The 25,722-nt window shown below is 52.1% G+C and overlaps 1 protein-coding gene across 2 annotated transcripts in view; it reads left to right on the forward strand.

The window, feature by feature from the left end:
- Positions 1-25,722, forward strand: part of LOC144937196 (transmembrane protein 151B-like) — a 34,364-nt gene that overhangs the window by 6,543 nt on the left and 2,099 nt on the right. The window contains exon 2 of one of the 2 annotated variants that reach the window (XM_078864533.1): positions 24,366-24,806. In XM_078864533.1, the coding sequence (XP_078720659.1) occupies positions 24,366-24,806 (441 nt within the window). Of the gene's footprint in view, positions 1-24,362; positions 24,807-25,722 lie in introns of both variants that reach the window. The other variant, XM_078864532.1, reaches the window with a different exon arrangement.

Genomic DNA, 25,722 nt, shown 5'->3' on the forward strand with positions numbered 1-25,722 from the left:
TAGAGGAAGGGTTTGAGAAGAGACTCGAGGGCAGAGAGAGAGAGAGGGGAGCAGGCGGTATTGCCTGCGGAGGGTGTTCCAGAGTGAACGGGGGTCACCAGCCCATAGAGACCCATGGACTCGCATTGAGACCCATAGACTCACATGGAGACCCACAGACTCACATTAAGACCCACAGATCTCACATAGAGACCTATCGACTCATTTCGCGATCCATTGACTCACATTGAAACCTATTGGACTTACATAGAGACCCATAGACTCAGAGACGCTATGATGTGGGGGTGGAGGAGCTTGCAGAGGTAGCGAGGAGCAGCAGCAGCAGCATGGAGGAGGAGGAGGGAGAGGCCTTGGGTGGATGTGGACGCGGGGACGAGCATTCAGTAGCGCTCACGCCCGGTGCCCGCCACCTCTCGTTTACCCGGCAGACTCGGTTCGTAATTAGGGCACTCCACGTGGGGAATTCGCCAACAATGGCCTTCGTCGCTGCGCTAATTAAACCGGCGCTCCGGGGAATTGACGAACATGCGTCTTTCCGGACAGTCTTTTGTCTCCGGGGCCAAACAGAGAGAGAGAGAGAGAGCCGCATCGCGCTCACTGCCGCGAGGCGTGCCGGGCTCCACACCACCCGCTCGCGTTATTTACTGGGCACGGGCAAACGCCTGCACGTTGACCCGAGACAGGCGGCGATTTGTATTCCACAGGCTGGCCGGCACATTTTTCCCTCCTCCTCCTGTTCGTGCCCGAGTCTGATCGCACGTGCGCCCTCGATCCCGCGCTCAAGTCCGATTCGTGTGCCACGCTCTTTGATTTTTTCGGTAAAGTCACGGAGGTAAACATTTATAATAAATTAACTCACGACGTTTCGGAAGCAACACAAGCCTCCGTCATCAGGTGTAACTGCTCCAGTTACACCTGATGAGCAGTTGAAGCAGTTACACCTGATGACGGAGACTTGTGTTGCTTCCGAAACGTCGTGAGTTAATTTATTAAAAAATTTTACCTACGTGACTTTACCGAAAAAACCAAAGAGTATGAATCCTTGCAGTCACGAAAACTTCAAATCTAGAATCGTGTGCCACGCTTCACCAGGGCCGAGAGTTGTGCGGGAGACTGGGTCTGGCGCGCTCAGTCCTGCACTGAAGGCAATCGTGAGCAGGACGACGCATTGCAAGTGGCATCAGTTTTATATATTCACGTGTCACGGTGGAAGCGGCTCGTGCGCGGGTGCTAGGAGGGTTGTTGCATCGCAGATATCGTGGGAGGTGGCGACGACTTGCGGAGGGAGGCCTTCATCCCGCAGTGGATAGCGCATGGCCGCTGCTGATGATGATGGTGTTGATATATAAAATGCAATGGCTATGTACGGCCCCATGGATCCTTGTATTTGCAATCTGGAATTTTGATCAATCGATTCAGATTCATCTTATCGGTTCTTTCGGTAAAGTCACGTAGAATGGAAATAATAAATGAATAAAAATAAAACATAATAAAATAATTCTCACGACGTTTCGGCCACAACGCAAGCAGCCGTCCTCAGGTGGAGAACAGGTCTGTTGAGAAGACAGAGTCTGAATGAGAACAGGTCTGTCGAGAAGACAGAGTCTGAATGAGACTATTTCAGACTGTATTTCTGACAGACCTGTTCTCTACCTGAGGACGGCTGCTTGTGTTGTGGCCGAAACGTCGTGAGAATTATTTTATTATGTTTTATTTAATTATTTTATTATTTCCATTCTACGTGACTTTACCGAAAGAACCAAGAAGATGAATCCCTGAAGTCACGAAAGCTTTAAATCGAAATTGATTCAGATTCGCCGGTTGAGTTGATCGCCATCCATCGCATGTTGGAGCGTGGCGTGCGGGAGGATCTTGCTTTTCATCAGGCAGCGACTGAAGAACACCTGCTCTAACCACGGGGAAAGATAGTCGAGGCTATGTGAATTAGATGTTTTGTCATGATGCAAATCTAATCCACTTTCATTTTATTAATTTCACTCTAAATAACAGAAAATAGTTAATCTGCATTGTAAAAATGTCATAATTGTTCATCGGCATACGTGCTTTCTGGGCCAATGTTTTCCAGTAGCATTTCAACAAAAATATGTTTTATTTTATTTTACCAGGTAACGCCCATTGAGCGACCTGGCCACAAATGATAGCTCAACGAAGTGGTGTATCATGTGGACATCGATATCAGCCGAATACTCTAAGCACACGTTTCTAAATGTCGAGGGAAAAACTGGAGGAGCAGTACAAAAATCCACGTGACCACTGAGAGAACATGCAAACTCAAAATATCGAACACACGACCTCCTGTATATCAGGCGTGGGAGTTAACATCTCCTAGCCCCCGTGGTGCCCTCTTTGTTCACGTGGGACAACTGTGGACGGTGTTCACTTGGTGAGTCTCGTCCACAGAGTGAGGCTTGCTAAACAAATCCCACTCGAAACATTGGTCCAAAAGCCAATATGTCGATGGACTAGAATGTGACGTTATTGCGACATGGAGAGATTCACTCTTTCCTGTTCATTTATAATTCATCACTCACAATAAAAAAAACCAATATTACCCAGGATTTATTACCCATGATGGCGCAGAATTAAATGTGCACGATGTCCCCTCCACGCTACCACGTGGCATCTCGGTTGTGGTGTTTAGATCTCCAACGGTTCCAGGTCGAACCGCGTGTTGTTCATCATGATGATGAATTCAGTTCCTGAGGAAGCTCCCGACACGCGGAGCGAAACGTCGGACGTAGTACCGAACAACACGCGGCAAGACCCGATAACTCATGAAAGAGATGTATCCCAGCCACACTGGAAGAACAAGCACGCTATTTCCAGCTTTGTTATCACCAACAAGGCCAACATTCACTGAATATTTTAAAACACACCAGTCGAGGCCTTTTGATGTCCTGCAGAGGTCAAACTCGGGAGTTAAAAGTCAGAGTGATTTCGTGCTCAATCTCCTATTTACAGCCCTAAACCAGTGGTGGAAATTCCTCATTCCTATAATGAGGGCGAGTTCACCCGTAAAGTCAACCACGGGTGGTTGTGGCACAGTGGTTGGTTGTGGCACTGTTGGTTGTGGTACAGCGGTTGGTTGTGGCACAGCGGTTGGTTGTGGCACAGCGGGTGGTTGTGGCACAGCGGTTGGTTGTGCCACAGTTGTTGTGGCTCAGCGGTTGGTTGTGGGACATCAGTTGGTTGAGGCACAGTGGTTGGTTGTGGCACAGCGGTTGGTTGTGGCACAGCGGTTGGTTGTGGCACTGTTGTTGTGGAGGTTACGGACAAAGAGGAAGCGTCAACACGGACGCCCTTCGCCGCGTCCCGAGGACGCTTGGCGACAGCGGAATCGAGAGACGCCCCCCCAACCCACCCCCTCTCTCTCTCCGCAGGAGGAATCCGTGCAGGCGAGCTGACGCCAGGCACTATATTTACTCTCTCTCTCGCACGGGGGGTGGCGGGACGGGCGATTCACTCTCATTTATCCTCCGCCACCATCGACCGAGCAGTTCGGGTGTCTTGCGATGATCTCTACTACGAGAGATTTCTAACACAAGTGCGAGGCTTCTGCTGACCGGCGCAATGCGTGAATAATATATATATTTTATATTCCACTATTCATCATCATCGTTATCATATGTCCACTTGCCGGATGAAGGCCTCGCCATGTCCTCACCAACCCTAATATCCCTGCAATGCTACACCTCGTCTCACTCCAGCAAAACACGGAGTTTATTTACATTGCACATCCGTTCATTTGGCTACCATTCCGTGACCAGTCTCACACAAGCCACAGCCGGTAGTGGGCACAGTGAGACGCTGATCTTCCTTCTCTTAATAGAGTTTTCTAAAAGCACTCCAACCATGAATTAACAACCCTCCATTTGCAGGCAAATTCGTTTGCAATTTTTTACCTGCTGTGGGTGATATTTCAATTTCATTTCTCCCTCTTGCAATAACGTTGCTTGTCGTTTCATATTAAGCCGTGATTTCCCCATGCGATACTCCGAACAATAACTTTGCTATTCTTGGTTCTTTCGGTAAAGTCACGTAGAAGGGAAACAATAACATAATAAAAATATAAAACAATATTGTATTGTTTCCCTTCTACGTGCCTTTACCGAAAGAACCAAGAATATGAATCCCTGCAGTCACGAAAGCTTTAAATAAAAAAAAATAAGATAATTGTTGTTTTACCCTTTTATTTGGCAACAAAACTGACACCTTTTTTACAAGGAGTCATGTTTGCATAGACCACAATACCTGCAGTTTATGCAAACATGACTCCTTGTAAAAAAGTGTCAGTTTTGTTGCCAGATAAAAGGGTAAAAAAACAATTATCATATTTTTTCTTCTGGCAAATGAGGTTCCAATGGTAAAAAAGAAATAACTTTGCTATTCGTTCCCAGCAACACATCCGTTTCACTTTGCCTTGAGCAGAGACCTCCACGAGTCGCGCCCTCTCGCTCAGAGGTCGGCACGGAGCGATCCCCAACTCGCCCACACAGCCCACCGGTCTCAACTTACATCTGTAGGGCTGTTACGGAGGGGCTGTATGTGTAGGGCTGTATGCATGGGATCACACGGGAAACAAGCACAGGGGGCGGGGCTCCGTGAGTGCTAACGGGGAGGTGCCCGCAACGACGTCCGCACCGGGCAGCCTGGGGGGTGGCCCGGAGTTGTGATCCTCTGAGGGGTATAAAGGGGGATGAGCCGGAGAGATCGGGGCTCAGTATTAGGATGGAGAAGGAAGACTGAAGACCGTCTAGCTAGAAGCCCTGGACTCACTTGAGACGCCGCCCTTGTCAGGGCCGCGCAGGACCGAGCAAGTGGCGTGGTCCCGCGACCCAGAGTCAGTCTCTGGGACTCCAGGTACCATAGGCCGGCTAACCAGTGTCGGCCCAGACAGCCTCCCCTAGCCCAGTAACTGGAGGACTACGAGGCAGATCAGGATAGCTAGCGAAGTATCCCCAGCTATCCGGGTGAGGGGGCCGATACCCCCTCTAGTGCTGTCCTGTTCTGACCGCTTACACGAATAAACATACGTGTGCCTCAACCTTGGTGTCAAGCGTCTTCAACGGTACTTCAACTGGTGTCAGAACATCTACGAACAATGGACACGCGCCGGACAGCTCGAGCCGGAGTACCACAAGGGGAGGACGACGCTGAAATTGTCGAGCCCGAGACAGCTCAACAAGATATCGTGCAGCCGGAGCCGGACGCATTCTTACCGGGGCATCACGATGAAGAGGAGCTGCCGTCAGAAGGACTGAGGCTGGCGCACGCGAGGCTGGCGGAGCTGCTTTATGCAGCTGCCGCCACGCTTGAAAACATCACGCGCCTGGGGGCTGGTGGACCACCACGGGGCGAGGGCAACCGACGTCCGGTGCGCCTTCCCGCCATTTCGACAGATTCAAAGTTTGAATCTCCCGCCTTCGCCGCGGCAGCTGCAGAGGGCGTGGCCGGCTCTACCTGGGGTCCGACGTCGCTCTCGTTGGGGCAGCCGCGTCATCGCCGGAGGGAGCGTCATCACGGCTGCGACAGGCGATCCCATCTGCCGTTCGCGCCGAAGCACTGCCGAATTCCGGGGACAGCAGCCTGCAGACTTCCACGACGAACGCTGTGCTGCAACAACGGCTGCCTCCGCTTAAGGAGTTCGTTGCTGCGGAGGGCGAATGGGGCGGCTTCCAGAGACGCTTCATCGCCCATCAAGAGATGGCCAAGTGGTCGGACGCTGAAGCTCTCTGCGCGCTGCCAGCGCTCCTCGACAGCGATGCACTCGCCGCTCTCACGTCGGCGCCGAGGGAGGAGCACTCCACGTTACGGATGGCGCTGCAGCTGCTGGCCGGGGTCTACGGGCCTTCAGCTGAGTGCAGACAGCAGTTCTACGATCGCCAGCGGGGGGAAAAGGAGTCGCCCCTGACGTACAGAACGAGTCTCCTGGCGCTGGCGAAGACGGCCTTCCCCCGTATGGATGAAGACGGCGTAGACGCGATGGTCACGGAGAAGATTCTCCTGTTAGCTGACGACTTGGACATCGCCGTCGTTGCGCAAGAAGACAAGGAGATGACTTCTCTCCAAGCTGCGCGGCTCCTCCACGCCAACTTGCTGTCGCTGCGACGGAGAGCCAGCAGGGCGAGGGCTGGGCGTGCGGTGGCTGCAGCCACCCTTCCGACGGAGGAGCTTTACGCCGTCGACCGTCGATGGCAGCAGGCGACGGGAGCACGGTCGGGCCGGGACGAGTCAAGCCGCCTCGACCGTCCGTCATCTCCGCCGGCGCTCCCGCGCTGCTTCAACTGCGGCGTCCGGGGCCATGTCGCCTCGGGATGCCGCTCTCCTCGACAGCGCGGGACGACGCCTCGACGGGACGCCGGTCCTCCTCCTTCCAAGCTCCACCAACATAACCCGGCGAGTCGCGGCACCCCACATGTTTGGCCCAAGCACACACCCGTTACACACTCGCAGACCACAACGAACGGGGGGCCGACATTGCGCTGCGACGGGCAAACACGCATCACTGCGGGGACTCGAATCGAACCCGGGCAGTGGTCCGTGTTAGCCCATCGTGTTGTGGCCGCGTCGTCGGGGTCGTCGGCTGTGGTGGGACACATTGACGGGGTAGAGGTACGCATCCTGGTCGATACGGGGGCATCGGCGACTATCATTTCCGAACTAATTTACAATATTCTACCTGTCCAGAGCCGTCCTTTACTGCCGGTCAACGTTCCATTCTATGCCGCTAACGGAGGCTCTCTTGGCATCATTGGACAGATTCGGGCGCAAATTTGTATCGGGGACATCAAATTATCGGGGCCTATTTTTGTTTCCTCCTCGCTGGCGGTTCCGTGCCTGCTGGGGACGGACTTCTTGGCCAAAATGCCGATCCGTATTTTGATCGACCAAGGATGTATTGAGCTTCCGTCGGGACGACGTATGGCGTTCCTGCCTTCCCCTGTTACGGCTCGAACGGCGTGCGCAACAGTCCCGGCGTTCGTCGTTAACACCGTTCGTGTGCCGCCGGGAGCTCAAATGTTAGTGCCTCTGAAACTTCGTTGGCCTTTCGCTAAGGGCGTTGGGGACCGGGGTATTGTGCTGGGACCGTCTAGGGCCGGGGTTAGTGGACCTCATTTGATTCCGGCCCAGACCGTCGTTAGAGGGGACGGGGACCCTTTCATCGCGGTCCTCAATGTGGGGTCGCAGACAGTGGTGGTTCCTCAAGGGACGGTGCTCGCTCACGCGACGCCGGTGCCCTGCGAGGAACCTACCGCGAACCACGTTGACACTGCTTCCCGGGCGCACCCACATTCGGACAGCGATGAAGGGTGGCTCGACGCGCTTTGCGCGGGATCGACGGACCTATCAAATTCAGAGCGCCAACAGCTTAGAACGCTACTCAGGGAATTTTCCGACGTCTTCAGTCGGAATAAATACGATTTGGGTTGCACTAATCTGCTGCGTCACCATATTGACACGGGTGACAGCGCGCCAATACGCCAAAATCCGTTTCGGTTAAGTCCCGCCGAAAAGGACCATGTCAAATCGGCTATTGATGACATGTTAGCCGCCGACATCATTTCTCCCTCCACCAGCCCTTGGGGAGCGCCGATCGTCCTGGTTAAAAAGCAGGACGGTTCGTTGCGGTTTTGCGTGGATTTTCGGCGCCTTAACAAAATTTCGGTTGCCGACGCATACCCGCTCCCACGGATGGACGAATCGCTGGACGCCTTGGCGGGAGCGCGATTCTTCTCCACACTAGATTTACTTTCGGGATTCTGGCAGCTGCCTCTGGACGATGATTCAAAGCCCAAAACTGCGTTCCGTACACCGCACGGCTTGTTCCAATTTAACCGGTTGCCGATGGGCTTACACTCAGCGCCGGCAACTTTCCAGCGTTTGATGGAATTGGTTTTGGCTGGATTACAATGGGAGTCGTGTTTGATTTATTTGGACGACGTTATTGTCTTTGGAAAAACTTTTGACGAACATCTCCAGAGGTTGCGGGCAGTTTTCCTAAAGATGCGGGCTGCTAATTTGAAATTTAAGCCCCAAAAATGCCATTTGTTACGTGATTCGGTGCGTTATTTGGGGCACATCGTGGGGCGCTCAGGTATTGCTACCGATCCCGCCAAAACGCAGTGTGTCAGCTCCTGGCCGACTCCCACCTCGGTGGGAGAGGTCAGGAGTTTCATTGGCTTCGCGTCGTATTATCGACGCTTCGTCGCTAATTTTGCGACGATTGCCAAACCCCTACACGCTTTAACATCTAAAGGGGTTCGGTTCCACTGGGGTCAGGATGAGGAAGCTGCTTTCTGCTCCCTTCGGGACGCCTTAGTGAAAGCTCCTCCCTTGATTTACCCAGATTTTTCGAGACCGTTTTTGCTCGACACCGATGCGAGCAACACGGGTATTGGGGGCGTGCTTTCCCAGGTGGTTGACGGCGTGGAACGGGTGGTTGCGTATGGCAGTCGGGTGTTGTCTCCAGCGGAGCAACGATATTGTGTCACCCGTAGGGAACTGTTGGCAATTGTCCATTTCATCCAACAGTATCGCCCATATCTGTACGGTCGGCATTTCACCGTTCGCACAGATCATGCGGCACTGCAGTACGCCCTGAGGGTTCAACAGCCATCGGGACAATTGTCCCGATGGTTGGAGGTCCTCCAGGAGTTCGATTTTGAAACCACCTACCGTAAGGGCGTTCGCCACACCAACGCAGACGCTCTGTCACGGATGCCAACCGCCTCCGAATGCGCATGCCTCCTGGGGTCGGGGCGTTGCAAGCCAGCAGGAGACATGATGGTTCCGGTCCTGGCGGCCGCCGCCAATGACGAAACATTGGTCACCGATGATATCGCGGAACAGGGAAAAGATTCCCTGCTTGGGTTGCCCGTTAATGAATGGGGGCGCCTCCAAATGGAGGATACCTCCCTCCTCGCGTTGCGTCGTCGCGCCGGGAAGAGGGGGCGGGGGACGGGTGATGCCGACGCTTGGGGGATGCACGCAGGGTTGCTCATGCATTGGGACAGCAAATCCCACCGTCACCGGCTGGTGGTCCCTTCGGGATTACGGGGTAAGGTGGTGTGGGCTGCTCATGAGCGCCTCCTCCACCTGGGTACCCAGAAAACCCTCGCCTTGCTCCAGCTTGATTTTTTTTGGCCGGGCATGACAAGGGATGTCGCTGATCTGTTGGCGGCATGCCCTCGGTGTGCGCAGCACAAACCACCGGCACGGGAGTCAAACCCGCCCTTGCAGTCCATCCAGGTCTCCAGAGTAAACGAACTGGTCGCGCTGGACATTCTGGTGCCATTCCCCGCCACCCCCAGGGGAAATAGATATTTGCTTACTGGGGTGGAATACTTTACGCGCTGGCCTATGGCCTGGCCCCTGGCAAATCAGTCGTCAGCAGCCATCGTGGACGCCTTTGTCCAAGGTTACGTCATGGACAAAGGTGCTCCGGAGCGGCTGCTGACCGACCAGGGTAGAAATTTTTCCGGAAAACTCCTAAAACAAGTCTGTGATCTCCTAGGAACGAAAAAAATTCGAACCTCTCCCTATCACCCGCAAACGGACGGGATGGTCGAGCGTCTGCATCGCACCATCACGTCTATGTTGTCGCAGCAGGTTTCGGACTCACAGACTGATTGGGACTTACAAATTCAAGGGGTTCTAGCGGCATACAGATTGGCTCCCCATGGTGCGACGGGATTTTCACCCTTCTTTCTTATGTATGGCCGTGAACCCGACCCACCTGTTCGGGCACAGCTGCAGATCCCCGCGCCGCTGGGTAAAACTAAATTGGACGAACACGTTAAATTTAACCTTGACAAACTGACTGAGGCGCGGGATGCTGCGAGGCTAAATTCTGACAGGCGTCAAAAGGCGAACGAGCGCCTCAGACTGGCTCGCGCGCACGTGCTGCAGTGGAAGCCGGGGGACAGGGCATGGCTGCACTGTCCCCAGGTACCACTCGTGACCTCCTCAAAACTCGTGCGCCCGTGGCGGGGCCCCGTCGAGGTTGTCGAGGTTTTGAGGCCTCAGTGCGTTCGTATCAAATGGGGGAGGCGCCGGTGGTTTGTACACCCCTCTAGGCTAAAACCGTTTGTTGCGGTGCGAGGCCCCACTCCACACACGCAGGGCCAAGCATGTGGGGGGTCGACCGACTCGGAGGGTCCGTCGCTGCTCTCGCCTGATGTGTTGCCGGCTGTCCCGCCCCCAGGTGCACCGGGAATGACGGGCTCACGCCCTACAACCCACACGGGTGATGCCGACGGTCGCGCGACTTCAATCGCGACCTCATCTCGAAAGGGACAGCCGCCACCGGATGGTCCGCCGTCCGGGGTTGCCCCGTGTGACGGGCCTGCGGCAAGGACGCGCGCTAAAATGCGCAGACTCTTATAATATACAAAAGGAAAATTTTTTTTTCTTATTTTCCTTCACGTGTCATGGTTACTGTGTGCTGCGTCGGTGGTGTGCTCCTGGCACACTGTGTGTGTTGTGTTGTGTGTGTGCTGGGGGTTCCTGGCGATTTGTATATACGTTGGGTTACGGAATTCGTATTTATTTGGGGGGGGGTGCGTCGGGTTATTTTCCCTTCGGGGTTTTTAGGGTTTTTATTGTTGTTATTGTTATTGTTGTTCTCTTCTTGTTATGGTTGAAAAAATTGAGGCACGCGCGGGGCTCAAGGGGTTAATATACCTTTATTGGAATTGTTGCAGCCGGGACGGCTGCGAGCTGTGTAGGGGGGGGTGATGTAGGGCTGTTACGGAGGGGCTGTATGTGTAGGGCTGTATGCATGGGATCAAACGGGAAACAAGCACAGGGGGCGGGGCTCCGTGAGTGCTAACGGGGAGGTGCCCGCAAAGACGTCCGCACCGGGCAGCCTGGGGGGTGGCACGGAGTTGTGATCCTCTGAGGGGTATAAAGGGGGATGAGCCGGAGAGATCGGGGCTCAGTATTAGGATGGAGAAGGAAGACTGAAGACCGTCTAGCTAGAAGCCCTGGACTCACCTGAGACGCCGCCCTTGTCAGGGCCGCGCAGGACCGAGCCAGTGGCGTGGTCCCGCGACCCAGAGTCAGTCTCTGGGACTCCGGGTACCGTAGGCCGGCTAACCAGTGTCGGCCCAGACAGCCTCCCCTAGCCCAGTAACTGGAGGACTACGAGGCAGATCAGGATAGCTAGCGAAGTATCCCCAGCTATCCGGGTGAGGGGGCCGATACCCCCTCTAGTGCTGTCCTGTTCTGACCGCTTACACGAATAAACATACGTGTGCCTCAACCTTGGTGTCAAGCGTCTTCAACGGTACTTCACATCTTCAAATCTAGAATCTTTCATTAAAAACCCACTCGCACTACGCGCGCAAGTGTGACAGCGAGAGAACGTGCTGTACGAACTGACGGTGTGCACTATTTAATCAACATATATTTATTTATGACTCTGACTGCGTGTGACATATGTTAGTGTAACACGTGGTAAGCTTTTTCGACCAATATCATCCATAATAGAGGTTTTTTTTGGGTTAGATCGCGTAAATGTAAATGTGTCGTTAAACCCGCCACCACCCGACGCAGCCAATTAGTAAGGGTTGTCACGTAAACAGAACGTTCCAGTTCGTTACTAGTACAGCACACCGGTGTAGTGTATAGTGTAGTGTATAGTAGTGTAGTGTATAGTGTAGTGTATAGTGTAGTATACTATTACAGCACACCGGTGTGTTGGAGAGCCAAGCCACAACATTCACAATCTGAGTATGACGTTTCACCAGTAATTGCAACTAGCTGTGATTACTGTGACATTGTTTGTGTGGATGCAAACCGACCAGGTTGCAGATGTGCGATGTTCGCACGCGCGTGGTTAGGCGCTTGCCGCGTGACATGGACAAGCACGATCGAGGCTGATCTTCGACACCATGGCCTTGGCTTGCGTTCAGCGTGGCGGCTAGCGCAGGATCGTATTGCCTGGTGGCGACTCGTGGAGACTGTTACACCCCGAGGGATATGCAGGCGATGATGATGATGATGTTGGTGGTTATGTTGTTACGTGCCAGGCAGAATCCCCCGGACTCCCTCGCAGAGTATTTTCCAGGTGAAATATTCCAATAGACGAGCGGGCAGGTAACGGTGTGGGTGAGCGGGGTGTGATTGGCAGCTTCTGTGTGGGCTACGGGAATGACATCCATTCGCCAGGCCGTCGTGGCGAGAGTGTGGGAGTTGCTGCCCCCTCGACCGCCCCGCAGCGCCCCAGACCATTACTTCATTACTTCATTCTTAAGACGGGAAACTCGATACGACCCATATCTCTACCTCCGACGCTGATGGATAGAAAAAGAAAATCACTAATGCTTTGGGATACGCTTACAGCATAATGAAAAATAGTTGCCGCCAGTTTAATTTGATTTTATAATCTAAAATAGTTTCATTATTACTTTTGTAGGTTGGCATGTTTTAAAGTCACACCTTCTCCCCTCAGTCGACATAGCGTGCATTCAGAAGATTTTTTTCCCCATTCCTGCGATGTTCACGATTGATTTCAATGTGATTAGAGAGGCCATTAGGCTTAGCTGATGACGGCTAAAGTAGTTGCGTTTTACTGCTCAAAGCGACTAGGCTCAGCATTAGAGCGGGTCACGTGATACCGGGCAGCACTCCTCGTATTGACTCGTGGAAAGGCTGCCAGCAATCGTGGGCGTCAAGTAAAAGTCTGCGATCAAAGGGCCATGCGTTCCATTGGCACGTCTTATTGGTAGGAAGGAGTGCAATGCTGCATCGATTAATTGAAATAAGGGTTCCTGTCCTGAAAATGTGTGATTGGTACAAAACGCATCGGAGCTACTCGTCGCTAAAATTTAAACTCGATAATAAATGCACAATATTGACGGAAATTTGAAAGCGTGGAAACCCCATTTACGTCTGGGCTACTTACTCCTCATGCAGAGCTTACACGGTGTCCATGAGGAAAAGTGGGAGAGTGGATGTTGGGCACCGACGATTCGTCATTTCACTTGGACAGCTTACTTACTTTCCACGCGGTGACCACGCACGTACACAGTCGGCGTGTGCATCGCCCTTTTATAAAATTTCGTGAGATTTAAGCATCTACGGACGGATTTTGAAAGCTCGTGGAAAGTGATTGACGATGTGCGGCTGCTTATAGCGATCACAAAAGCTGAGCGGTGGCACTGATGGGATTGTGTGAATTGAACATCCTCTTGACCCTGAACTCAACTACATTGAAAGCAGAGAGATTCAAGTTTTGAGTGTGACGTGAAGAGGGAGCGATATCCGTTTTGCTGTGTTGGTCAGAGAGCTCCATCTAAGCAGTTTGAAAAGAAGTTGTTGGCACGTTAAGCTCAGATATCTGAGACGGCAGCTGGTAATTGTGTGGCCAAGACAGGAGAAGCCACGGAGAGGTTCGGAGAAGAACTTGGCGGGTGCGTGTTGCAGTTATGGTCTGAATTTTTGTCATTAGCGAAGAGGCGCAAGTACAAGGCAAAATTATATGCCCAGCTTGGTTAAATCTCTGCGGGGAACATTTGATTGCAGACATTATAAATAAGAACATGGGGATCAGTAATGACGCAGCTGTAATGTCTGAGCGCGATAGAGTTTGGCAACTTATACAATCACTCCATCATATTTATAAACAAATATGTCATGGCTTTGTACGTAAATACATCTAAAGCGATGGTGATAATAGATGGTGGAACAGGCCGAACAATTTGATTCGTGCAAATATTTAGGAAAGTAAATGTCAAAACAACAATAGGTGCAAGAGTGAGATGAAATTCAATATAGTTTTTGGAAAAACAGGTAAACTGTCACGACTAACAAAATCTTTGTGAGTTGTTAAATGTTGTCATCGGTCCTCTACAGTTACGACGAATCGTGTTCCCAAGGATAATAGCAACAGATTCAAACACATTGTGGCGTGATAGAAGAATGCTGTAAATCATCTGGAAGGACACAATAATTAAACGTTTTAAAAATAATTACCAAATAACGAATGACCATTTTAACAATTAGCGCGCACGCAAACTGAAGTGGCATTTGCGGAGCACGCGGTACGCGCATGAAGTGGGAATGCGATCGTGAATATAGGCGGGGACGAATAGTTGGATCAAAGGAACGAGGAAGATGATGAAGCGTGCGGATGGGTGACATCAAAGAGGCAGCGACGAGATGAAGAGAAATGCGGAGCGCCGGGAAGCTTGGGGGGAGCGATCACGATCGCGGACCTCACAATCGCAGGTGGCACCCCGCGGTGGCGCTGCAAGTAAAATATGTCGAGAACAAGTTCACCTAGATCCATAACAAAGTTTTGATTACATTTTTCGCGTAAATATAAATGCATCGTTAAACCCGCCACCCCCCCGACGCAGCCAATTCGTAAGGTTTGTCACCGAGATAGGTTCAAAGAAAATAACAAGAAATAACAAAACTATTATTTGAACCTATCTACGTGACTTTACCGAAAGACCCAAAGAATATGAATTCCTGCAGTCACGAAAGCTTTAAGTCAAGATTTGCCACGTAAACAAAACGTGCCAATTCGTTACTATTTCAGCACACCGGTGTGTTGGAGAGTCAACCCACAACATTTATAATTCGAGTACGACGTTTCGCTGGTGATTATAACCAGCTTCACCAGGCTATTAACCATTATTGTGAAGAAGTCTTGTTTAGTATGGATGATATTGGTCGCGAAAGCCTTCGTGTAGCTGCTGATATTGTGAGAATTATTAATCAGAAACAAACGCAGCTTCTTCGTATAAACCAAAAAACATTTGACCAATTCACCGGGATTGCGCCCGATCTCATCAGATGTCAAAAGCTAAGCAGGTTTTAACCTGGACAGTGCTCGGATGGATCCACCAGCACCACCATCGTGTGTACCAGGTTGCCATCGGCGGCTGTGGGGTCGTGCTACTCGGTGGGCAGCAGAAGGCAGTGCAGCAGAAATCCAACGTTATACTGAACTTCTATCATCCCCACATCTACACACTGGCTTAACAAACCCGCACTAACCAGCGTGGTGAAGTATGGTCAAACAACCTCATGACCTCATCCAGTAGTGGACGGGCAATAAGGGGGGCCGCGCGAGTTCACGTGACCGCGCAAGACACGACAACGGATTTGGTTACATTTGGGCAGTTCCGGTGTGTGCGTGTGCAGCAAGACGCACACACGTACACGCATGCGCGCACACACACACGTGCACGCACGCACACGTACACGCATGCGCGCACACACACGTGCACGCACGCACACACACACGTGCACGCGCGCACACATACACGTGCACGCGCGCTCCAGATGAGAGCCCCGGCCCCGCGCGCCGGGAGGCGCTGGCGGCGCGCGTGGCCGGGACGCGGCGGAGCAGACGGAGCGCTTCGGGGCGGCGGTGAAATGGAGCCGCGTTGGACCGGAGAGGGCAGCCCACGGCGGGTGGCTGCGCCCTGTGGAGGCGGCGTGCGATGGAGCGTCTCCTCACGGCTAGCGACGTTCGCCTTCTGCTCGACATGGAGGGCGAGCCGAGGCTGCGGCGATCCAGCGCGCGAATGCCTCGGTCCCCAATTCCGCTTTCACGAATACCTGCTGAGAACCGGCAGCGGAAATGTGTTTAATACATCAGCACTAGAGAGACAAAGGCGGCCGGGCGTGGGACTTGTCACGCTACCCCCTTGGTGTGCCGTACCAGCCTTCGTAGGTGCTCACTAACAACGCTTGCCCCAACAGCCTGGGTGGGCTTCAATTTTCAGAGGAATTAATTCTAGATTTGAAGCTTTCGTGACTGCAAGGATTCATATTCTTAGATTTTTTTCGGTAAAGTCAAGTAGGTAAAATTTTTTAATTTAAATTAATAAAAGTAAAATGAAAATTAAATAAAAAATAATCACGACGTTTCCGAGGCAACACAAGCTTCCGTCTTCAGGTGGAACCGTCACAGCACGATAGCTGTATCAAGTATTTTTATGTTACTTTTATTATAATTTTTTTACCTACGTGACTTTACCGAAAAAAACCTAAGAATATTTCAGAGGAATTCTTTTGCACCTTTGTGAGACGCAGCGCTTGCGAATGACAGTCGCATCTCGAGGCTCGTAGAGGAAAGAGGACGTGTTGATATCGTGCGCGCGAACAGGGGGTTCCTCTTTTGATGATTAAGGAAGAATTTAGCGATGGGAGAGTAGGGAGAAGATCAATTTTCTTCACAAACATTTACAAAATGTTCTCCCGAAAAAATAATTGCCAAAAGAAACCCACCGTGCTAATCTTAAATCCCAATCTCCATTTAATAATCCAGTTGCATTATCCTTGCACGGTGAGTTTGCATTTTGTACGCGTCTTAATTATACTGCACGGTTAATTTCTTGGAATGCACTGTATACATCAACAATCTGTTCACATCGCCCATCTAAATTTATCGATCGTTTTAACCCCAAAAAAATCACCACACTCAGGTTTCCCGACAGCTGTCGATGCAACAGATTCAATTGTGGGCGATACGCTGGGTTGCTCGCTATAAAATTCCACATTGGTCGATGGCCGTCACTTTAGATTCCGAGCACGGCAAGGGAAGCCGTTTGTTTTCAAATTGACCTTTAGCGCGACCCCACCGCGGCTTCGTTCTCGGCGCGCGTTCAAATTCGTCGTCCGTTTGGACGAGGGTGGCTCACAGCGGCGTTCTCGATCACCCCCCCCCCCTTCCTCCTCCCCAACACCAAGCCTCCGTCTTCCCAAAGCAACGGAGGTTCTGTGGCCGCGCTAAATAACAATGCTGCTGACCGACTCACCCGGAACGTGCCCGGTCTCGTCAAATGTCAAGATCGAGCCTGGATCGTGCGTGGATGGGCGGTAGCCATGCGTAACAGGTGTTATAGAATGCTGCTGGGCTGCGTGGTGGGCAGCAGAGGACAGTGCAAGAATTTCCATTGTTACAATACGCTCCCAGGTCTACGCTCACAGCCTTCACCGACCCACAGCGAGCAGCGTGGCCAAGGAACCCTACGACCCACGGGGCACGAGGAGGCCACCGAGCAGCACTGGATTGTACAGACAGTACACGTGCACAAACACAATCACTCCCCATCTCAGAAATAGTCAATTTCAGTCGTTTCTAATATCTGATCGTCATCATCATCTTCAGCCGTGATCAATCCCCAAGGCGTCGCTATCTCTCGCTATCCTGCAACGCAATGATCCGCATAGCACCTGCACGTGCGCTGATTTCATCGCTTCATCTTCTGTGCGATCGTGTTTCCTACCGGGCGCGTTCCCTCCCCTCGGCTGTAATTGCTGCGCGTGCCGGGTGTGTCCATCTGTGCGGAACGGGCGCGTGGGCGCTGTACGGGCCCGCTGACTCGGCTTGGTTTGCCGTTGTTGTCACTTTTAATGCGGCGGTCGCGATAAACCCAGCGTCGCACCGCGCACTGCTGCCACGGGTACACGCCCGTAGCGGCTCGAGTAGCACGACCCCACAGCCGCCGATGGCAACCTGGCACACACGATGATGGTGCTGCTGGATCCATCCGAGCACTGTCCAGGTTAAACACCTGCTTAGCTTTTGACATCTGATGAGATCGGGCGCAATGCCGGTGAATTGGTCAAATGCTTTTTTGGTTCATACGAAGAAGCTGCGTTTGTTTTTGATTAATAATTCTCACAATATCAGCAGCTACACGGAGGCTTTCGCGACCAATATTATCCATAATAAACAAGACTTCTTCACAATAATGGTTAATAGCCTGGTGAAGCTGGTTATAATCACCAGCGAAACGTCGTACTCGAATTGTAAATGTTGTGGCTTTACTCTCCAACACACCGGTGTGCTGAAATAGTAACGAATTGGCACGTTTTGTTTAGGTGGCTCAATCTCAGTGAATTGGTCAAAGGCATTTTTGATTCATTCGGAGAAGCTGCATTTGTTTCTGATTAATAATTCCCACTCTCGCGAGCAATATTATCCAGTAACAGCAGCGACAGTGCAGCCCTCGACAAACAATATGAATAGGTGATTTGCGGAGCAAGCATTGTGCAAAATTAAAATTTCAATAATTCACCCGGACAGTCCCTTGAGAGGGAACGTCTCGTTTGCAAGGGCGTCCACGCAGCGAACGCACGGAGTGACACGTGGCCTTGAAATGCACGTGCACGGTGAGGAGACCATTAAATACCCCGGCAATTATTAAAACTCGTCGATGCATCGTTATCCCCAAAGGCAGGAGAAGCCCAAAGGTCAGAGCGGAGGGCAAACCTTCAAAAGATGGTGTCAACATTATGTCACTTTAATTGCCTCATCCACGCGATGGTATTGGACAGCGTCAAGACCGGATGCGGTTTGTGTGCAAGGTTAAGCAATAACGTCAGGGACCTAAGCGAGTCGTAACATGCACCGTAGCATCTCCCTGCCGCACTGGAGTCTGCGCGGTGTTGATTCACTTGACCCTTGCATTGAAAATGTGTATCGGTGTTGGCTGCACATTCACACGAAGTGCACATCCAGCCTGCTGCTGCTGCTATTGTCAGAGCCGGGGTGGAGCACCTCGCACCCGCCTCACTGGTGCACGACCAGGTTAGGAGTCAGAGTGGAGTAGGAGTCAGGGTGGTTGATGGTCCTGCATTCGCCGAGTCACTGCAACCACTCACTCACTGAAGGGCAGTCGCCTCTTTAAACTCTTCGATTGCTACTATTTTACTTTACTCATTGAATGTTCCACCTTTGTCGAGGACTCTTTACCAGACTGACCGTTTTATCTCATTAATCCCTGTGTTCAATTACTACCGTACTGCAGGTCACAACAGCACATTCACTCAACCACCCATTCACCCACAAAATCACTCACTCAATCAACCACCCATTCACCCACAACATCACTCACTCACTCAACCACCCATTCACCCACAACATCACTCACTCACCACACTGCGGGTCACAACAGCACACTCACTCACTCAACCACTCATTCACCCACAACATCACTCACTCACTCAACCACCCATTCACCCACAACATCACTCACTCACCACACTGCGGGTTACAACAGCAAACTCACTCACTCAACCACCCATTCACCCACAACATCACTCACTCACCACACTGCGGGTCACAACAGCACACTCACTCACTCAACCACTCATTCACCCACAATATCACTCACTCACCACACTGTGGGTCACAACAGCACACTCAATCACTCAACCACTCATTCACCCACAACATCACTCACTCACCACACTGTGGGTCACAACAGCACACTCAATCACTCAACCACCCATTCACCCACAAAATCACTCACTCACTCAACCACCCATTCACCCACAACATCACTCACTCACCACACTGCGGGTCACAACAGCACACTCAATCACTCAACCACCCATTCACCCACAAAATCACTCACTCACTCAACCACTCATTCACCCACAACATCACTCACTCACTCAACCACTCATTCACCCACAACATCACTCACTCACTCAACCACTCATTCACCCACAACATCACTCACTCACCACACTGCGGGTCACAACAGCACACTCACTCACTCAATCACCCATTCACCCACAACATCACTCACTCACTCAACCACTCATTCACCCACATAACTCACTCACTCAACCACCCATTCACCCACAAAATCACTCACTCACTCACTCAACCACCCATTCACCCACAACATCACTCACTCACCACACTGCGGGTTACAACAGCCTACTCACTCACTCACTCAACCACTCATTCACCCACAACATCACTCACTCACTCAACCACTCATTCACCCACAACATCACTCACTCACTCAACCACCCATTCACCCACAAAATCACTCACTCACTCACTCAACCACCCATTCACCCACAAAATCACTCACTCACCACACTGCGGGTGACAACAGCACACTCACTCACTCACTCAACCACTCATTCACCCACAACATCACTCACTCACTCAACCACTCATTCACCCACACCATCACTCACTCACCACACTGCGGGTCACACTTCTCTGTCTGCTTCTTCGCACTGCTCCGCTTTTGAATTCCCTCCCGTCGTCTCTTTTAATGCTTCAATGAATCGTTCAAAATTGTTTTTGCTGCACAAAAATTCCCGTGTAGCCAGTTACCCAGCCAGCTTGCGAGCGAGATCCGTGCTGCGTCAGCACAGAGCGACAGCCTCAGAGTGATCCGTCCAGGGTAGCAGTCAACATCGGGACAGAATGCGTCGGAGGTGCAAGACAAATTTCACGTATAAAGGACAAAGAATAGCAAAATTCATAAAACACGTGTTGAAAAAAATACAAAAGGTACCAATGAAAACAATACCAACAGCCACATTGCGCCAACAACGAGGAGCAGGATGGAGGTGATGATGACCGGTCGGAGAGGAGCGCCGTGCGGAGCGAACGCGATCGAGAGAATAAAGCAACAACAACAGCCACCGTCAGTCACCGTGGGCACGGCACGAGAGTGCAGCACGCGGATTGCGTGCAGGTGCAGCTATCGAACCGTACTCCAGGAGCTCGAAGTCTTTGGAAACGGTGGAGCGAGGGGGGGAGGGGGCAGAGCCTGAGCTGAGAGGTGAGGGCGGTAACGTGAGGCAGTAGCAGCAGCAGCAGCGTGGAGTGTGAAGAGCCGCCCGGTTTGTGTTTTGAGTCAGAACAAAGGAAGCACTCCGCGTGTCCCAGCCGAGAATTTATGGAGTTCGGACGTCCTTTACATATTTGCCAGATGTGTTTGAAAGGACTGTAAGGGTAAAGACACACCAAGTGATGGTTTCTCCAGGAAGTCCAGGAAGAACAAATTGTAGGTGATACAGAAGTTAACCTAATACAAGATGTATGTTCATATTATCTATTGCAATGTTTGTTTCTGGCATCTTTGATGCTTTTGGACATTTTGGCTCGCGCTCAGCAGCTCTGTTAAATAAACCTCCACTTAATTCTAGATTTGAAGCTTTCGCGACTGCAAAGATTCATTCATAGAGTATGAAACCTCCACTTGGCAGCGTGTGGGGGTGGCGGGAGGAGCGGGGGGTGGTGTCACTCCGCTTCGCTCTCCCAGAGCCGCGGGGGTCTGCGCTGGGAGCGGCCGTGCGGAGTGGCGGTGCTCTCAGGGATGAAACCCCCCAAAATCAATCGCTGCCCGCCCGCTCGCTCGCCCGCGGTGAGCGCAGGATCGACGTGGAGGGTTGCATTTTTGTTGTTGAAAATCATCTCTTGTCAATGCCACCACACCGTGATCCAGTGAGAGAGAGAGAGGGGAAAAACCAAGAAACACAAAAAAACGCGCTTCTGAGCGAAACGGATTTTGAATAATTTATCAGTCCCCTCTGAGCTAAGGATGTGAGGATTAGCAGGGCTTAATTTCGCCGGTCGACTTGGGTAGTTACCCAAGCCCTAGCGACATGTGTACCGGATGTGGTGTACCGGGTGGGACTCGCAATCAGGAGGTCGCTTGTTCGTTCTCCGGGCGCGGCTGCTGAAACGACGGAGCAAGTTTCTTAAAATCCACCGTCTCTGTCCACCCAGCGGTGTGAATGGCTGCAGCACGGTGGGTTCTCATACGAGGTCAAGGGGCAGTCCTTCCTTTGCAACTATCGCTCAATTGTCCCTTGCTCAACTGGGTTCTAGAGCCCGAGCTGCAGGGTGTGACGAGAGGTGAGGGACGTGGGGAAGGCCGACGCGTAGCAGAGGTCGCAACCGGGTACCCGATACCCGTACCCTACCCGTACCCGGCCGGGTACGGGTAGAGTACGGGTACGGCTGGGTACGGGTACCCGTTTGTGACCCTGGTGCGGCCGGGTACGGGTACGGGTAGGCCGTGAGTCACTGGTGAGTAACTGTTTGTCACTCATTTCCCAACGTCTTGTCTCTTCTCGCAATTCAAGTTCCTAGAATCAACCCACCCGTGCCTGCAACATGGCTTCATCCCAGAGGTCGCAATCAGGTACCCGATACCCGTACCCTACCCGTACCCGGCCGGGTACGGGTAGGGTACGGGTATCGGGTACGGGTAGGGTACGGGTACGGCCGGGTACGGGTACCCGTTTGCGACCCTGGTGCGGCCGGGTACGGGTAAGGAATCAAAACCCGTTTGCGACCTCTGACGCGGAGAGGGTTTGCAGTCGTCGAGTCGGGGTAGGATGTGACAACGGCGTGCGGATGAGGGTCTTGGTGGCGGTTGGGGTGGGGGAGGTGGCGGACGAGAGAGGAGGCGTGGGCAGAGGGCGAGAGGTCGAGATCGCTGAGTGGCATACAAGAGTTGCCCGTTCCACGCGCGGTGTACTTGCGTGTGAACTCGCGTGGATAATTAAAGAGGAAAAAAACGGTAGAGAGTAAGGGGCCGTCCAAAAATGACGTCACGCACCTAGGGGGGGGGGGGGTCAGACATTTGTGACGATGTGTGACGAGGGGAGGGGGGTTGAGAAATGTGGCGTCACATCAAAATGCGCAACTTTAAATAAATATAGACAACACGTTCTACTTAATTAAATAGACTTTTTAATAAATGTTTTCTCCTACAACATCAGAGTGCAGCGCCACATTAAATACGCACTTCAATGACGAAAGTTTAAAGCGATATGAAGCATGTTTTTTTTGGGGGGGGGCAGAGCTTTGTGACGTCATGTGACGAGGGGGGGGTCAAAAATCGTCCAAAATCGCGTGACGTCATTTATGGACGGCCCCTAACTTAAAACGATCTTCTCTGTGGAATAATAAAGATTTAAGCGTGTGGAGCCTTTCTGATCAAATAATTCGTTATTCACGCAAGCAATGGACAATCGGGATGTTTGTATTATTCATCGGAAGTTAATTTTGGGCTTCTTATGACATCTTTGGTGTGGGGTCTACGGTAATGTTATGATGGAGCGAGTGGATAAACGCCTTCAGGGTGATGATACCAGAGAACAAACTGGGATCTGAGTCAACACCGATCCCTGCAATGCTGCTGACAACCCCAAGTATGTGCGCGTACAAATAAACGCAATGTACAGTACCATTAAAGCTATGTTTAATTTATAAACATTTGAAAAGGCAAACATAAATATTTAAGTCAAGTCCCCCTCTACCTTTAAAAATATCATTCTATATTTATCTCAAAAAAGGCAACGTATCCCGCATGCTTTTCAACGTTAGGCAGTGCTGATTTTACCGCTCAACCACCGTCATCATCAGCTACGCTCTATTTACTGCTGGATGAAGGCCTCCCCAGGCCATTACCATCTCTCATAGTCCTGCGCTGTCACGGATCACCAAGCAACTACAAACCAGCTGATTTTTCTCGACAACCGGCAAAGCTCAGCCAAGGGTAACATTCCTACCCCTTGGTTTTTTCGGTAAAGTCTCGTAGGTAAAAAAATTAAAATAAATTAAATCACGACGTTTCGGGCGCAACACAATCGTCCTTCTTCAGGTGGGGACAACTTAGCGAAAGCACAACCGCTTAAGAAGGACGCTTATGTTGCGCCCGAAACGTCGTGATTTAATGTATTACATATTTTTACCTACGAGACTTTACCGAAAAAACCAAGGGGTATGAATCCTTGCAGTCACGAAAACTTCAAATCTAGAATTAAGGGTAACTTTCTACATTCCTACGACGGGAGCCAATATACCCATCGGACGGACACTTTTGCACAATTCTCTTTATGGCGTTCGTTTCACCCACACGAGAAGACTGATCATCTGAAACGACCGAGGCGTTTTGCATGAAATTGATTGAAAACAATCAGCCGGAAAGCTGCTTGCGCAGTCTGCAAACTCTATGCAGAGCAGCCGTTTTCAACCCGTGTCGTGGCTCCCCCTGGCCTGTCATGAGGAAGCGCAGCTGCGGCATGGATACCGTGCAGGGAAACGATTGAATGTCCATGTGGAACGTCAGCACCGAGGAGCGGTGACTAATTGCAGTAAAACACTACGTGAAGCACGCGCCTTACTGACACCACGTTCACTCGAGGCGTGATCTCTGTCCTTGAGTTGTGGTCTTGGTATCCTGGGCGGGGGGCGGTTGGGTGACCTCTGATCTTGACTGGGAGGCCACCACACCGACAATGTTGAGAAGCTCGTGTTTCTTAGTCACTGCCCGGCTCAGGCTCGAATTGAGCCGGCTCAAAGCCATGCACTCAACTTAAGCCGGCTCTGAGCCATGGTGCCAGCCATGTACAGGATATCCCACGAGCTGAGCCACATCTTTGAGAGCAATTAAGCTACTCGAGGCTGAGCCGATCCGCGACTACGGACACGGTGTCACGTGAGTGCCCGAGGCTGCGCATCAGAGAGATTGTGTCACATTGCCTCCTAACTCCGTGTTGCCCCCCTCCCTCCCCGCAACCCACCCCCCCCCCCGGCGTCCGTGCAGCAGCGGCCTGTGCGGCAGTCCCTGAGCGAGGCGCTGTGCCGCGAGTCGCACTGGAAGAGCCTGGTTCTCTCCGTGCTCATGTACGGCTGCCTGGGCGCGCTCGCATGGTGCCAGCTGACGCGCGTCACCGTCTTCACGTTCGACGGGCCGTTCCGCGCGGGCCGCCCGCTCGCCTACCAGCACAGCCCGTGCTCCAGCGGCTACGTGTACATCCCCCTCGCCTTCCTGCTCATGCTCTACGTGGTGTACCTCGTGGAGTGCTGGCACTGCTACGCGCGCGGCCAGACGCAGCAGCGCGCCGAGACGGGTGGCGTGTACGAGCGCGTCGAGCGCATGCAGGCGGCCACGCCGTGCATCTGGTGGAAGGCGATCAGCTACCACTACGTGCGGCGCACGCGCCAGGTCACGCGCTACCGCAACGGCGACGCCTACACCACCACGCAGGTCGGCGCGCGCGCACTCACTCACTCGCGCACTCACTCACTCACTCGCGTAATCACTCGCGCAATCACTGGCGCAATCACTGATGCAATCACTCGCTCACTCACTCGCGCGCTCACCCGCTCGCTCACTCGCCCGCTCACCCACACGCTCACCCACGTGCTCACCCGCGCGCTCACTCGCGCTCACTCGCTCGCTCACCCGCGCGCTCACTCGCTCGCTCACTCGCGCGTTCACCAGCGCGCTCACCCGCTCCCTTACTCGCTCACTCGCGCACTCACTCGCTCACTCACTCACTCGCGAAATCACTCGCGCACTCACTCGCTCACTCACTCGCGCACTCACTCGTCCACTCACTGGCGCACTCACGGACTCGCTCACTCACGGACGCGTGCACTCACGAAGCCGCCGTCCGAGCGTTCTCACCATCATCTCTGTCATGGTTTCCGTTCGTGAAGTCACCCGAAGAGGCACTAAAATAAATATTGGTTGGGTAGGGGATGGCGAATGTCCCCTTTTGCCCCCACACCACCAAGTGTTTTGAGAGCACCAGCTGTCCGCACACCAGAACGGTTGGACACCGCTGTCACAGAGCACATTTGAGATTTTTAAAGATGAATATAAGATTGTAAATTAATAATTATTCGATGCAAAAAAACATAATTATTACGTCTACTTAAAATTTTAGATGCACGTATTTCTGATCCACTTTACCCCTCCAAAAAGTTTGGCTGGATGCGCCACTGAAACTTTGTGAAGACTTAACTAAAGGAAGCCTACATAAGGGAACGAATTGGATACCAATAACTTCAGATTAAATTTCTTCTCTGGCATCAATGAGATACACACACCTTCCACATTGTGAAGAGTGTTTGACAGTCGGCTCTGCACTCTGCACTCGTGTACAGCATCTTGAGCC

Source organism: Lampetra fluviatilis, chromosome 18, assembly GCF_964198595.1.
Source record: "Lampetra fluviatilis chromosome 18, kcLamFluv1.1, whole genome shotgun sequence".
NCBI classification, from domain to species: Eukaryota; Metazoa; Chordata; class Hyperoartia; order Petromyzontiformes; family Petromyzontidae; genus Lampetra; species Lampetra fluviatilis.